General features: G+C 45.2%; 2 protein-coding genes across 2 annotated transcripts in view; both read right to left on the bottom strand.

The window, feature by feature from the left end:
- The window catches only part of cwc22 (CWC22 spliceosome associated protein homolog), a gene marked incomplete at its 3' end in the record, with an annotated part of 29166 nt that extends 19439 nt beyond the window's left edge, over positions 1–9727 (bottom strand). Inside the window, exons 1-12 of the mRNA XM_084443607.1 lie at positions 9674–9727; positions 9072–9165; positions 8665–8906; positions 8360–8415; positions 7562–7648; positions 6870–7127; positions 6368–6496; positions 6066–6234; positions 5824–5877; positions 5442–5577; positions 3438–3644; positions 309–371 (exon numbers count right to left, since the gene is read on the bottom strand). Of these exons, the coding sequence (XP_084299733.1) occupies positions 309–371; positions 3438–3644; positions 5442–5577; positions 5824–5877; positions 6066–6234; positions 6368–6496; positions 6870–7127; positions 7562–7648; positions 8360–8415; positions 8665–8906; positions 9072–9147 (1477 nt within the window). The 5' untranslated portion in view covers positions 9148–9165; positions 9674–9727. The remainder of the gene's footprint in view (positions 1–308; positions 372–3437; positions 3645–5441; positions 5578–5823; positions 5878–6065; positions 6235–6367; positions 6497–6869; positions 7128–7561; positions 7649–8359; positions 8416–8664; positions 8907–9071; positions 9166–9673) is intronic.
- A 1495-nt stretch (positions 9728–11222) lies between these two features.
- LOC311312872 (motor neuron and pancreas homeobox protein 1-like) lies at positions 11223–12981 on the bottom strand (the record flags this gene model as incomplete). The annotated part of the gene is made up of 4 exons (XM_084442880.1): positions 11223–11310; positions 11401–11546; positions 11873–12033; positions 12525–12981. The coding sequence occupies 4 exons, from the start codon at positions 12979–12981 to the stop codon at positions 11223–11225; spliced, it is 852 nt and encodes a 283-aa protein (XP_084299006.1).
- Positions 12982–15851: the final 2870 nt, after the last annotated feature.

Genomic DNA, 15851 nt, shown 5'->3' with positions numbered 1-15851 from the left:
ATATCCTCCGGTTCATTGTGGATTAGACTACCTGGTGTTTTTGTCACAGACTAACACTCTTGCCCACCAAACCGAGAGGGACATGTTGAGTGTCCGGAATTTATCTTCTTCACTTATATCTTTGAACGTCAACATTGGTTGTATATTGGTTGTATCATGAGCGGGCAGGGCCGGGGGTGTATAACTAGTTTCTCATCTGGTGAAGGCCTATTACCATTTACCACTAGACCAGCCAGGAGACCAGCCAGGAGCAGGTCCTTGACTGGAGGTTTGTATCTGAACTGTAAAATGAAGGAGCTCCAACTCACCCTTCTTGATGGATTTGTACTTCTCCTCGTTCTCCAGGAAGTCTGGGTCCAGCTTGAACACATCTGGGCAGGATAGTGATATACTGTTAGAGCGGCAGGGGCTTCAATATAACATGGATCAATAGCACCCGTGGATCATATGTATGTGTGTGTATGTGTCTGTGTGTGAGAGTGTGCGTGTGTATGTATGTATGCATGCACAGTTTAATGTGAGGGTTTCAACATCCAAATAAGTTGAACAGTGTAGGGGTTACAACAATTTTATACGTGCCCCCCCCCCCCCCCCCCTTTTTAAGGGACCAAAAGTAATTGGATGATTGGCTGCTCAGCTGTTCCATGGCCAAGTGTGTGTGTCACGGGGCTCTGGGAAGGGAAATCGAGAGTTTAACATGTTTTTGAATGATTTTTCACGGTGCCCATCCACATCCATTGTATGACCTAAACGGTGGTAGAGCAATTATCAGACTTTCTTAAAAGTGCTAGTTGTCAACGTTTTGATCTGAACCATTGTATATGATCATAAGTAACCTTAAAACAGGGCTAAACATGCATTTTCCCTTTACTACTCCTTTAACAAAATGAAGAAAATGAAGCCCATTCAATCGTATTTGAAGTGGTTAGTTCCAAAGTGGAACCAAGGAGAGAGAGGAATTCGGTGAGGCCCGGGGGGAGTCGAATCAACAGTCACTCAAAAATCTATTGATTTGATTAGATTCAACATTGCACCGTAGCCGGATCCACATCAAAACGCAATGAAATGCCGTTGACATCGTAAAAAGCGTTTTTTTCTGAAATGCGTTGTGATATTGGCCTTTCTTCGCACCGGCAGCTATGTTTCATATCCCTGCCTAAGTTTGCAAAGCATTGTGTGAATTTTCATCTACCCCTCGGTTTCAAGTCAGCATCTGAAAACCCTCGTTTTAGAGGGCTGTTTGAACGTCCACTAGCCCTCGATATGCCCCCTAGCCCTAGAAGCTAAAAGGAATGGGACACACTACCCTACGTGTGAACGCGCAAAATGTAAGGGTGGGGCCAAGGGCTAGGGCTAAGGGGGGGTATTGGGATTGGGCCAGTCTTCATTAGGACCAATGCACCTGATGAAGTGTGTGGGAATAGTACAGTCTTCATTAGGACCAATGCACCAGATGAAGTGTGTGGGAATAGTACAGTCTTCATTAGGACCAATGCACCAGATGAAGTGTGTGGGAATAGTATAGTAGGAGAGGATGAGAGCTCCTATGGTGAGCAGGTTATTATTGTTTATTGTTGTTGGCAGTAGGCCTAATGTGTGTGTTGCTAATAAAAATTTGTTATTTTGACATTTTTGTTGCGCTCCTAAATTTCTTTCTGTGCTCCTAAATGTTTTCATTTAGGAGCACATGTACTCCTAGTGAAAAATGTTAGCTTAGAGCCCTGGTGTTATTTCATTTACAAGGAGCAGATAAAGGGTATAGAGTTCAAGTGTGATACTTGCATATGGAATCTGTTGCTGTCAACTCTCAATATGAAATCGAAAGAGCCGTCACCATCAGTGAAGCAAGCCATCATTAGGCTGAAAAATCAAATAAAAAACAGAGAGATCACAAAAACATTAGATGATGCCAAATCAACAGTTTTCTTCTTAAAAAGAAAGAACACACTGGTGAGCTCAGCAACACCAAAAGTCCCGGAAGACCACGGAAAACACTGTGGTGGATGACAGAAGAATTATTTCCCTGGTGAAGAGAGACCCCTTCACAACAGTTGGCCAGATGAAGAACACTCCCCAGGAGCTAGACGTATCTCATTCTGTGCCAAAGTCGACAATCAAGAGCAGACTTCACCAGAGTAAATACAGAGGGTTCACCACAACATGTAAATCATTGGTGAGCCTCAAAAACAGGAAGACCAGATTAGAATTTGCCAAAACATCTAAAAAAGCCTGTACAGTTCTGGAACATCCTAGGGACAGATTAGATTTCAGACAAGATCAACTTGTACCAGAATGATGGGAAGAGAAGAGTATGGAGAAGGGAAGGAACTGATCATGATCCAAAGCACCACCTCACCAGTGAAGCATGATGGTTTAGTGTGATGGCGTTGGCATGGATGGCTGCCAATGGAACTGGTTCCCTTGTATTTATTGATGATGTGAATGCTGACAAAAGCAGAAGGATGAATTCTGAAGTGTTTCAGGCAATATTATCTGTTCATATTCAGCCAATTGCTTCAGAACTCATTGGAGATGGACAATGACCCGAAGCATACTGCGAAAGCAACCAAAGAGTTTTACAAGGCAAATAGGTGGAATGTTCTACAATGACCAAGTCAGTCACCTGACCTGAATCCAATTGAGCATGCATTTCACTTCCTGAAGACGAAACTGAAGGGAAACCACCCAAAGAACAAGCAGGAACTGAAGACAGTTGCAGTAGAGGCCTGGCAGAGCATCACCAGGGAAACCTGGCGTCTGGTGATGTCTGTGGGTTCCAGACTTCAGGCTGTCATTGACTGCAAAGAATTTGCAACCAAATATTTTTAAAAAAAAATGACAATTTGATTTATGATTATGTTAGTTTGTTTATTTATGATTTTTTTAGTTTGACCAATTACTTTTGGTCCCTTAAAAAGGGGGGGGGGATACCACATATAATAATAATAATAATAGTTGTAATTCCTACACCGTTCACTTGATTTAAATGTAAATACCCTCAAATTAAAGCTGAAAGTCTGCACTTAAAGCATATATTGAATGTTTCATTTAAAATCCATTGTGGTGGTGTACAGAGCCAAACTGATGAAACGTGTGTTAATGTCCAAAATATTTATGGACCTAAATATATGTATGTATGTATGTATGTATGTATGTATGTATGTATGTATGTATGTATGTATGTATGTATGTATGTATGTATGTATGTGTGTGTGTGTGTGTGTGTGTGTGCGGTGTGTGTGTGTGCGGTGTGTGAGTGTGCGCGTGTGAGTGTGCGTGTGTGCATGTGAGTGTGTGTGTGCATGTGAGTGTGTGTGTGCATGTGAGTGTGTGTGTGCATGTGAGTGTGAGTGTGTGTGTGTGCGCATGTGTGTGTCTACGCATGTGAGTGTGTGCGCATGTGAGTGTGTGTGTGTGCGCGCACGAGTGTGTCTCACTGAGGATGTCGTCCTGGTTGTACTCGTCCTCCAGGGGCAGCATGTGTGTGAACTGGTCCTCCTCCTCCACCAGGTCCAGCCCGTCAGGAACCGTTGGGTGGTCCTTGAAGCCGTCCTTCCTGATGGCGAACATCACCTCGATCATGTACTGCACGCGCTTATCGATCTCCGACTCGTGCAGAATATTCCTCAGGCGCTCGAAAATGGCTGTAGACACACACGCACGCGCACACACAAACACACACACACACTGATTAGACTGCGTCTGAGACAAAAGACAGAAGATGAGCTTGTATTGAAGACAACACCACCCTCCAGCAATACATTGATGTACAGATTGAGAGATGATGAACCTAGAGGCCGACAGTAACCTTCATTAGCAGTAAGGACTGATTCTGCTCAGTTCTGTCATGTAATGGCAGGTTGTATGTAGTTTCTAAGTCTCAGGTTGTATGTCGTTTCTAAGGGTCAGGTTGTATATAGTTTCTAGTGTCAGGTCGTGTGTGGTTTCTAAGTCTCAGGTTGTATGTAGTTTCTAAGTCTCAGGTTGTATGTAGTTTCTAAGTCTCAGGTTGTATGTAGTTTCTTAGTGTCAGGTTGTATGTAGTTTCTTAGTGTCAGGTTGTATGTAGTTTCTTAGTGTCAGGTTGTATATAGTTTCTAAGTCTCAGGTTGTATGTAGTTTCTTAGTGTCAGGTTGTATGTAGTTTCTTAGTGTCAGGTTGTATGTAGTTTCTTAGTGTCAGGTTGTATGTAGTTTCTTAGTGTCAGGTTGTATATAGTTTCTAAGTCTCAGGTTGTATGTAGTTTCTTAGTGTCAGGTTGTATATAGTTTCTTAGTGTCAGGTTGTATGTAGTTTCTTAGTGTCAGGTTGTATGTAGTTTCTTAGTGTCAGGTTGTATGTAGTTTCTTAGTGTCAGGTTGTATGTAGTTTCTTAGTGTCAGGTTGTATATAGTTTCTAAGTCTCAGGTTGTATGTAGTTTCTTAGTGTCAGGTTGTATATAGTTTCTTAGTGTCAGGTTGTATGTAGTTTCTTAGTGTCAGGTTGTATGTAGTTTCTTAGTCTCAGGTTGTATGTAGTTTCTTAGTGTCAGGTTGTATATAGTTTCTTAGTGTCAGGTTGTATGTAGTTTCTTAGTGTCAGGTTGTATGTAGTTTCTTAGTGTCAGGTTGTATATAGTTTCTTAGTGTCAGGTTGTATGTAGTTTCTTAGTGTCAGGTTGTATGTAGTTTCTTAGTGTCAGGTTGTATGTAGTTTCTTAGTGTCAGGTTGTATGTAGTTTCTTAGTGTCAGGTTGTATATAGTTTCTTAGTGTCAGGTTGTATGTAGTTTCTTAGTGTCAGGTTGTATGTAGTTTCTTAGTGTCAGGTTGTTTGTAGTTTCTTAGTGTCAGGTTGTATGTAGTTTCTTAGTGTCAGGTTGTATATAGTTTCTAAGTCTCAGGTTGTATGTAGTTTCTTAGTGTCAGGTTGTATATAGTTTCTTAGTGTCAGGTTGTATGTAGTTTCTTAGTGTCAGGTTGTATGTAGTTTCTTAGTGTCAGGTTGTATGTAGTTTCTTAGTGTCAGGTTGTATATAGTTTCTTAGTGTCAGGTTGTATGTAGTTTCTTAGTGTCAGGTTGTATGTAGTTTCTTAGTCTCAGGTTGTATGTAGTTTCTTAGTGTCAGGTTGTATATAGTTTCTTAGTGTCAGGTTGTATGTAGTTTCTTAGTGTCAGGTTGTATGTAGTTTCTTAGTGTCAGGTTGTATGTAGTTTCTAAGTCTCAGGTTGTATGTAGTTTCTTAGTGTCAGGTTGTATGTAGTTTCTTAGTGTCAGGTTGTATGTAGTTTCTTAGTGTCAGGTTGTATGTAGTTTCTTAGTGTCAGGTTGTATGTAGTTTCTTAGTGTCAGGTTGTATGTAGTTTCTTAGTGTCAGGTTTTATATAGTTTCTAGTGTCAGGTTGTGTGTGGTTTCTAAGTGTCAGGTTGTGAGGTATGGAGCAGGTGCATCTGCTGTACCGTTGATCCCCCGGGGAGACACCTCGGTCAGCTTGAGGCCACACTCTTTGAGGAAGGCGATGGTGACCTCCACACTGTCATCTGTAGGCCTCTCCAGCAGCAGGGTCAGCATCTCCAGACAGAGCACCTCATGGGCCTGGGGACAGAAAGAGATGGAGGGAGGGATGGAGGGAGAGAGGGGGATAGGGAGAGAAAGAGAAAGAGAAAGATGGAGGGAGAGTGAAGAGGAGGGGGGGGAGAGAGAGAGAGTCTAAGAACACTCTGAACAGTCTCCTGATATTACTTCACATCTAGCACACACACAGAGCAGTGCTAAGAGAACAGCGTTGAGAGTTCTAGAACAGTGAGTTCTAGATGTTCCGTGTGTTCTGGGAGGACTCACCACGTTCTGATTGATGAGGTGGGCCACAAACTTGGACGCTGTCAGACATTGTTGCTGAAAAGCAAACAAGTTTCACATCAAAACTAGTTCCAACAGCTCACATGAGTATAATTTACTGTCTGAACCAACATCAGTCTGGGGGTGGTTAGGGGTAGTTAGACATAGTTAGGAACGTCATTGCAGCAGCAGCCCTTGTACAGAGTGGTTAAGGTTGGACGTGGGGGTAGTTCGGGGGCAGTTACCTTGTCATTCCTGCGGTAGCCCTTGCGGAAGTTAAGGATGAGTCTCTTGAGGATGAGCTCTCCTATCTGGGGGAACTTGGAGTTGATGATGGCCACCACGGCGGCGTACACATGGGTGAAGATAGGAGACGCACTCTGAGCCTGAAGCACCGACCGGGCCAGCAGACCTCTGGAGAGGGACACACACACACACATTATTGATGTGCATTAGGCCATGCCAGTTTGTAACCCTAACACACACACACACACACACACACACACACACACACACACACACACACACACACACAGTAGTCCATTACCTGCCCCTGACGATGTTCTCCTGCAGCAGCTCCTGGATGATGTTAGCGATGTTGGACACGTTGACCTTGTTGATCAGACCGTTAATGGACTTCTTCAGAGCCTCCCAGCTCATACGCTGGTACGCCAGGCTGGGGGGGGAGGGGTCAAGTCAGACAGCTAGACTGTAGGTAAGCACCGTTTAACCTCATTAACTGTACATCAGATGATGATGATGAGGAAGAAAAAGCAAAATGGTGGTGATGATGATGTTCCAAGATGGCGCCGACCGGGCCAGCCATGGCGTTGGAACTATTGCACTGACTCTTTGTAGTCCAATCGTACTGCTAGTTTTTGCACTATGTATATCGCCCTGTCCGGTCCTGTCCTTGCACTGTCCATTGTTGTGTTGTTGTAAAGTACCAACGTGTCACAAAAAATTCCTATGTATGTATAGTACAAATGTCAATAAACCATTCTGACTCTGATGATGGTGAAGACGAGTTACAGCGATGGAGACGGTACCTGCTCTTGTCGGTGATCTGCGCCTGCATCATGCGCAGCTTGGCGGGGGGGATGTAGGCTCCGCCCGTGCGGGTCAGGATGGGGTCCAGCTCCTCTTTCTTCTTCTTGGTCGGCGGCTCTTCCGCCGCTGCCGGAGGCCCCTCCCCCCCCTCCCTATTGGCTGGGGACAGAGAGCGGCCCCTCCTACGGAACTCCGCCTCCCTGTCCCGGCTGGAGTGGCGGTCGTGCCGGTCCCTCTCCCTGTCCTGGTACCGGTCTCTGTGGGGGGGGAGACAGCTGGTGGGTTTAGTGGGTTTAGAATGGCTGAAACTGTGGGAACTTTTAAACAAGATCTTAAGAAAAAAACTTTTTAATCTCGCTTTTATCGTGTAATTTTACCTGTTATAATTAAATCTTAATTTTAATTATTTTATTCAAATTTTCACTTTCTTATTTTCTATTCTCTTTTATCATACTGTATATGTTCTGTCCTGTTTTTTTTAATTTAAATTTCTTTAAATACCATCTACTAATAAACTATGTTTTCATATGCAGGTGTGGTGAAGTCGTGTGTGTAGCGTTGTGGTGCTGGTGTGGGTATATTGTTGTTACTTGGTTGTTACCTTGCTGTTATTGTTGTGGGTATATTGTTGTTACCTTGCCGTTATTGTTGTTGTTATTGTTGTATATTGTTGTGGGTATACTGCTGTTACCTCCCGTAGCGTCCTCTCTCGTAGCGGCGGTCTCTATCCTGACTCCTGGAGCGGGACCGTGACCTGGACCTCCGGCCATCATCCCCCCTGTAACGACCACGACCAGAGGATGAGGGTTACTTACCACAGATCATCCCTCGGCTACAACTTGTGGACAATCTTATTACTGTAACTGTGTTCCAGATAACCTGGCTCCAGCCCCTGAATCACATGCATTACATTGCATTATTCATTTAGTTGACGCTTTTATCCAAAGTGACTTACAATAATTGCATTTAATGTAGGAAAAGCCAATGTACTACTACTTCCCAGAACTCATAAGTGCATCTCATTTATAAACCAAGTGACAATAATTGCATTTAAAGTTGGAAAAGCCAATGTACTCCTACTTCCCAGAACTCATAAGTGCATCTCATTTCTAAACCAAGTGACTAAGAACATAATCTAGTGCTGCAGGCAAGTACAAGAATAGAAATCTAAAAATGCAATATAAGGGGGAGGATCGTGCCCGCTTTAATTTCCGAAATGCGATTTAAGGTCTGGAATGGTTCTCGTCCAGAGGGATTTCTCGGCTGGAATTCCGACCAGGCCAATCAACGTCCTTTGGATGCGATGACAGAATTAAGGGCCATCTTGGAAAACGGCTGCAATGGGAGCCAAGCCAGACTGAATAATGACGTGAAACGACAACTCAGTCCGAGTGTCAGGCTTTGCTCCAGGCCTGGTCTGCATCAGTCTGAGTGAGACCAGAGCCCCAGGAAGACCCACCACCGCAGCTGCAGTCTGACCCTCACTCACCTGTGGTCTGGGGAGGAGCTCCTTCTCCTGGCCTGGCTCTCCTCATCTGGCTCTCTCTGAAACGCAACACCAACAACGACAACAGCAGCACCAGCATGAACAACAACAACAATCATGTCACTCAAGAGACTCCCGTATAATATGGCCAAATCCCAGCTAGAAAACAGGCACTCCAGGCTCCCTAATGCACAAATCCAAATACCTACAATTCATTAAACTAAATACCTCATATGGTTTCAGTCACAGCCACTGTACAGGTCAGATGTAATTTCTACACATCTATGTGCTGGTATAAGGCCCCTCACCCTGATGACGTGAGCCACCCTGCTCTTCATCCTGCCGAACGTGCCCTCGTCCTCACTCTCCTCATCACTGCTGTCGGAGCCGCTGGACTCCTGGCTGTCGCCGGTGGCCCTGGCGGAGTCCTTGTCTCTGGGGCCGGTCGCCCCGCCACTGCCTGGCCTGGGGCTGCCCTCCCCGGGCCAGACCTGCTTCGTGCTCTTACCCCTGGGACTGTCCTCCTCTCCCTCTGAGTCTGAGGCATCCACTACAGACAGACAGACAGACAGACAGAGCAACAAAGACAGACAGCAAGACTTGCCATTAATCAGAAGCTACTTAATCACTTTCACATCGTAAGACCTTCTGTGTTGCACTAGTTTGGCATGGGAATGAGTGAGTAGGAGCATGAGTCTATAGCAAGCGAACTCACCACGAGTGCTCTTGGCCTCAGGCTCAGCTCTCCCTTGAAACGGGCTCCGACTGCTGCTCCTCCGGGGACGCTCCATCTCTCTGGGGCTTGAGAGCTGGAGACGCAGAGGAGGTACCGCTAGGTTATGTGGAGATGTAGCTATGTGACGCAGCTAACTTGCTAGCTGGCTGTAACGCAGTTTGCAGACAAACTAGTTACATAGCTAATAGTAACGTTACAATGTAACGCTAGCTAGTGTCGTGACAATGGGAGACGGGTCGGCGATATAGGCAACTGCTATACAAACTTAGTAAATACGTTTGGTGGAGCTTATATCTGTTGTCTGGGCAGGATAGCTAGCTAGCCAATTCAAAGCTCATTTGCTAATGTTAGCCAGCTGTCCCGTTAGCTACAGCGCCATAGACAGCGCGGTCTGGGTCTGTCCATGTGAGGAGCGCGGTTGCTAACAATGCTAGTGCTAGCTAGCACTAGCTACTAACGTTAGCCGTCGTAAAACTTTATCTCATAACAGTTACAAACCAACTCTGTAATCCTCACGTGTAGCTAATACATTTAAGTGCTGGATGTGTTGGTATAATTCCATACAAGTACAAAGTTCCCACCTCTTCAGACGGTTTAGGACTGAGTCCTGCGGCTAAATCAGTGTCGTTTGTCTCCGTAGCCATTTTCCTCTTTCACTTCCGCAACAGTTCCGCCGGTACGGGACGCCGCGAGGGTCAAAAGCGTAGAGTGGCACGCAAAGTATAATGATATTGTTTTATGTTGTATAATAATTATAATATATTACTATTTATAATGTAATACATATAACATTAACACAAACCTGCAAACCCATAGTTAAACGTTTGAGATAACTGTCCGTGTTGTAACAGGACATATCTAGTTGAAACAATATTGCCTTTTTACAAGTTCCCCAATGTGTTCTTATACCTCCATGGTTCTAAACCTTAAAACTCAGGTAGGAGCTGTAGAGACTAGGCAACCTCATATGCCTATACATTACTGCCACCTGCTGGCTAATTGTATGTATATCAATATGATCAAGTAGCCAGCTAAAGGAGATGAGGAACAAAGCTTAGAGGAGATCGTCGATTCTCCGAAGGACTGTTCAGCAGTCAGCAAGCAGAAAATGGAAATGTGTGGTCTGTTATACTGCCTGACAGTAGGCTACTCATGTTTTATCAGTTACAACAATGCATTCAATAATATAATTTTATTTTTCAAAATGCATCCTTTCACGTCTACAGACATTAACAAACAATACACACATTAATGTAGACTACTACAGTAGCATCAACCCTTAAAAAGAAATATATTATTTGTACTCAAAATGTTTTAAATACATTAAATAACAATATGACAAATGTCAAGTTTGATAGAACTATGCTCCAGGTTAGATTAAATGGCATGTGTTGGGACAAGTCAAGTGCTGCATCTCTCTCAGGCTGGCTACTCACTAGTAGTAGTAGTAGTGTAGTGAGAGACAGAGTCAGTGTATGTGTAGTGAGAGTCTCTTTGGGTCAGTTATAGAGGTGCTACTTTACTGGGAATCCCTCATGGGTGTGGTTTGTGTAGGATATTGTATAAATGGATTTCTGACCTTCTTGCAAATGGACAAAATATTATTGGAACATGTCATGTTCATGTGTAGACCTACCCCTTTGTTCTCTACCCCAAACTATATGTGTTATTTCTGCAATATTTTAAATATTTTTAACAACATACTATCATTCTTTTTGGATGGCTCAGAATATATGATTTTTGGACTAAAGTAATATTTTAGAAATGTGGCTGTATGAGTAATAAAACTATATTTCATTTGTGGTAACTTTAACAGGAGTTGTTTTAGGTACTCGTCACAGATAACTACAACTAGTCTTTAGAGTATGACAAAAGTATGATTAAAAACAAAATAATGGCACACTAGAGGTGGCATTACCCAAAGTATTTGTAACAATTATGGAAGTACATATTTGTAATGACTCAATACTGACAGGGCTGGACAGGTGGTTATGGTTTGCACATGGCTCCTGAACACACGGCTCCTGAACACCCTCACATTGGCGCATCCATTCTCATAGCCACACCCTTATGGTCCCACCCCTTGTCTCATAGACCCGCCCCAGTCCTCCTCTGCCCCCGCCCCCTGTCTCATCGCCCTGCCCCAGTCCTCTGGCCTGCAGCCTCTTCCTGCTCCAGTTCGTCCTCAGAGTAACCATAGCTCAGCGCTGCTGTGTGCCTCAGGAAGTCCACAGGGCGAGACAAGCCCACGCCGACTCTCATCACTTCCTCCTCATCCTCCCCTTCCTCCTCATCCTCCTCCTCCTGCAGGTTGGAGCTCCGGCTGCCCCCCCCGGGCTTGGCGTCTTCTCTCCCCACAGTCAGGCTCTCTGAGTCGGGCTGGCTCGCCGGCTGCTCCCTGGCCTTGCGGCTTCGCTTCCACTTCATACGCCTGTTCTGGAACCAGATCTTCACCTGTTTACACGCACGCACACACATGCATGCGCACACATGCACACACACACGCATGCACACACATGCACACACACGTACACATGCACACACACACACGCGCATGCACACACACACACACACGCACACATATACACACACATGCTCGCACAGGCACACACACACACACACACGCACACACACACACACACACACACACGCACACACACGCATACACACACACACACACACAAAGGTTAGAACCCCTAGCTATTAGACGATAGAACCCCTAGCTATTACCCAATAGGAAGCCCTCTCCCTGACTGCAGTCTGTGACCCACAGTTCGTACCTGTGTCTCGGTCAGCAGGAGTGAGGTGGCCACCTCAAAGCGCTTGGGTCTGGACAGGTACTTGTTGACTTTGAATTGGTTCTCCAGCTCCAGCAGCTGTTGGCTGGTGAAGGCTGTACGCGGTCGACGACACTTCCCCATCAGGCCCATCTGGGGAGAGGCTGGGGACAGAGACGCAGTGCAGGGAGACAGGGGGGGAGACAAGAGGGGCAGGGAGACAGGAGGAGAGACAAGAGGGGCAGGGAGACAGCGGAGGACAGACAGGAACGAGCAGAGTCATACGGATTTATGGGAGGGTTCAAGTGCTGTAACCCACACAGGTGACAGGGAGATATTAAATCGGCAGGGGACTCTATAACTGGGCCATTAACTTAATTAAAAAGCTATCAAAGTCATTAGCACTGTATTGACAAAGCCTATATCAGGTGTTTATTCAATCTTTTGTTTGGCCTAGACTGATAGGGACATAATTCTAGTTCATATTGTAGGGTAAATTCAATATTATAGAGGGAGGGTGAGTGATATAATTTCCGACTCTAGCTGTTATAACACAATTATATGGTAGCATAGGGTGACTTGACGATTATTATGATTAATTATGAATTTGAATAAAATACAAAGAGTGATCAAGGTGAAGCCGGCTACTCACCACCACCATACTCCCCGAATCTCATCATTCCAGCCCGAATCCAGTGTTCCAAGGGGAAGCAGCCGGCCATGACGGCCGCCTTCAGGTGCTCTGGATACGGTTGTGCCATCTGCGTAAAGCCGGGGCGTGTGAGGGCTGGATGATGCCCTCCCAGAGTGGCCAGGGAGTACAGTGGGGCCGGGTACACACCGGGGAAGCAGCCTTGAGACAGCGCCGTGAGGCCCGGATGGAGGAGGGTCAGAGGACCCGGTTTGGGGATAATAATACCAGCCTGGATATGTACAGCGGTGTTCGATGTCCTCTGGGGGGACGGTGTTTCCGAGCGCTCACACGACACGGGACTGTCCTCTGCGTTCCCGCTGTAAAGCCCCGGGGACCCGTCACGGTCGTCACCCCTGCGCAGCTCGTGCGCCAGCAGGGCATCAATCCGAAAATTGTTGGATTTCTCCAACGCTGTCATTTTTATAGAATCTCTATTGAAGCAAGTGTCCTTCAGATGGTATATAAACTAAAACCGACTTGTTATCAATTTGTTAAAACGAGTCTGATCTAGAGAAACTCCTTTTAAAACCAGTATCGTCTAATGGTGGTTTAGGTTAACTAGCTGAGCATTACAATCGACACTTCATTAACAAGTTATTTTCCATAATTTTTCTTTTCATCTGTTTTAAAATATCTTCGGTCCCTCTGCTCCCTGCTCCCGTGCGCAATGCGCGGCCACCTGCTACTGCTCAAACTTTTCTCCACCATCCAGTTCAGGAATTCTCCTCTCTCGCCGAGCTCTGATTGGCTGATCTTCAACGCGCAGTCTAGGGAGCCCAGACAGCTGGACAGCAATCATTTATAGAACCTCCTCGGTGCTAATCAACTAACACTCCCGTTCACCTCTCCCCCCGCCCGCGTGCGCGCCGGCTCGCCAAGAACCACTCCACTTTCCAGCCAGGCAGGCACGTGCACCCGGTGCACAAAAAAGCATACCGAAAAAGATAAGTGATAACAGAAGGCACTGCCCCGTATCTCAACCAGCTATTTTTTATTGACACTGGTATTATGTTTTGTCCGGTTTGCAAACACGATGGTACTGAAAGTAAGATTAAATGTAATTTGACTTTATTACTTGTACCTTTTATAGGCCAACTGTCTGTTCAGTTAACATTTTCTTCAATCCTGAATCCTGGGTGTGGGACAGAGGGATTGCTGCTGGCTGTCTGACCTTGTCCGGTGGCATCTGACTGGCACAGCCAGGCCTCCTGTGTTGCAGCAGGTGAGGCTGAGGTACACTTTTCCCATGGCCTCACTATCTATACCACACACACACTCTCTCTCTCCCTCTTTTCTCTCCATCTCTCTCAATGTCACTCTCTCTCTCTCTCACACACACACGCACACAGGGCATCACCCAGGATTTTGGGCCCCATGAAAAGATGTATCATGATGTATGTTCCTACCGCGGCTCTACCCCTACCCCTGCCTCTATCTGGGCCCAGGCACATTCACGCACACACAGACATACACCAGTGTTTGCCATGTCTCTCCTATGATGTTTTTAGCCTCTCTTACTCTGAAAATGTAATTTAATGTAATTTATTGCTTTATAAATGTTCTTAGCCGGTAGACAAACATACTCCAGGAGCTTGCTCGATCGCCTTGTTGAGAGGGGTCAGGGAAGAATTTTTACAGCTCACTTATCTGGCACCCGGGTGATAGGTCTACTGGTTTTTTGCTTCCCTCTGGAATATGTAGGGGTGGGTCGTATGCCCACCTACCTTGTTCTCTGTAAAGCGCATTGTGTTGCCTCTGGGTATGAAATGCGCTATACAAATAAAGCTTTAATTGATTGATTGATCACTGGGCCCCTTAAAAAAAAAGTAAAGAAATGTCCATTTTCTCCTGCTCCTGACACTCTTGCACAGTGCCTCAAAAAACCAAACAAAGCAAAGTCAAAAGAAATGCATGGAGGAACAGGTTTAGCTGGTGTCATAAATGCTAGGTTTATGTTGAGGTGGTATAGATTTGCCAGTAAAATTGATGACTTGATTGTTCTTAATTCCATTATAATGACACGATTTGGGCCATGAAAGCCATATTCAACCAGGCTCCCCCTGAATCATACCCCCCCCGGCCCTTTAAGATGCCAAGATACACACACACACACAAACACTGTCAAAGTTATAAAATCTATGACGTTTATCAGTTGATCGTTGTTCAATAAACCTTATTGGTTGTTGAGTGTACACAACATCATAGGCCCATCACCCTCTACGAGCGTCATAATCATTCATTATCACACTGTGAACTGATAACCCAGATATAAACGTCAGGTTTCCCAGCAGCTCTAGCTTTCCGTCAGTCGAAGGCCTTCTCCAGGTGATTTTTCCATGGGGCTACAGAGCTGATAAGCTGCCTATCTGGAGCGTTGGAGAAGGCTTCCCACATCAAAGACAAACATACACACCTGTACTCATTATAATAAAAACCTCTACCCTCTGCCTGACAGACAATATCTGACTAATAAGATACAATATGTTCAATAATAGGCCTACCACCATTATGAACATTCTGTCAGTCAGAGCTACTTTAACGATAACTGCATTTATCTTTTGATGTTTGTGTTGTAAACTATGCAGATAAATAAAGATCCCCAATGTTTAGATGATAACATGTCCATTAAGATGAGTAGGGGAGCTCCATCACTGAAGAGCTGTGCACTGGTGAGGCTGAGGAGATCCTCGAAAGGTCCGTCTTTTGTTAGCTTAGTCCTCCCGGTGTGTAGCACCACTCAGACAGAGAGCGCCACAGATGCTCAGCGAGTCCCAGAGTGCTGACAGGCTGGACAGGCTGGTGTGTTCCCCTATTCACCGGGCAGTAAAACAGCCATTGAGCCGGCAGCCATTCATACACAAATGTGACACAAAGGTTAACCTTCTGACTGCTAGCGTCTGACCCTCGTTAGTGCGACAGCGGACCATTACATTACATTACATTACAGTCATTTAGCAGACGCTTTTATCCAAAGCGACTAACAATAATTGCATTTAACGTAGGAAGAGCCAATGTACTACTACTTGCCAGAACTCACAAGTGCATCTTCTTTCTAAAACAAACAAGTGACTAAGAGCATAATCTAGTGCTGAAGCAAAGTGCAAGAATCACAATCTAAAGTACAGTGCAATATAATATAATAAGTGCTTAGGTGGGAGGATTGTTGTAGTACTTCTTGAAGAGATGAGTTTTGAGCCTGCGACGAAAGATGGGCAGCGACTCTGCTGTCCTGACATCAGTGGGCAGCTCATTCCACCACTGCGGGGCCAGGACAGAGAAGAGCCGTGA

Source organism: Borostomias antarcticus (assembly GCF_949987555.1).
Source record: "Borostomias antarcticus genome assembly, chromosome: 9".
Lineage (NCBI taxonomy): Eukaryota > Metazoa > Chordata > Actinopteri > Stomiiformes > Stomiidae > Borostomias > Borostomias antarcticus.
Note: the sequence above shows the minus strand (reverse complement) of the source record. Positions and strands in the feature narration are given on the sequence as shown.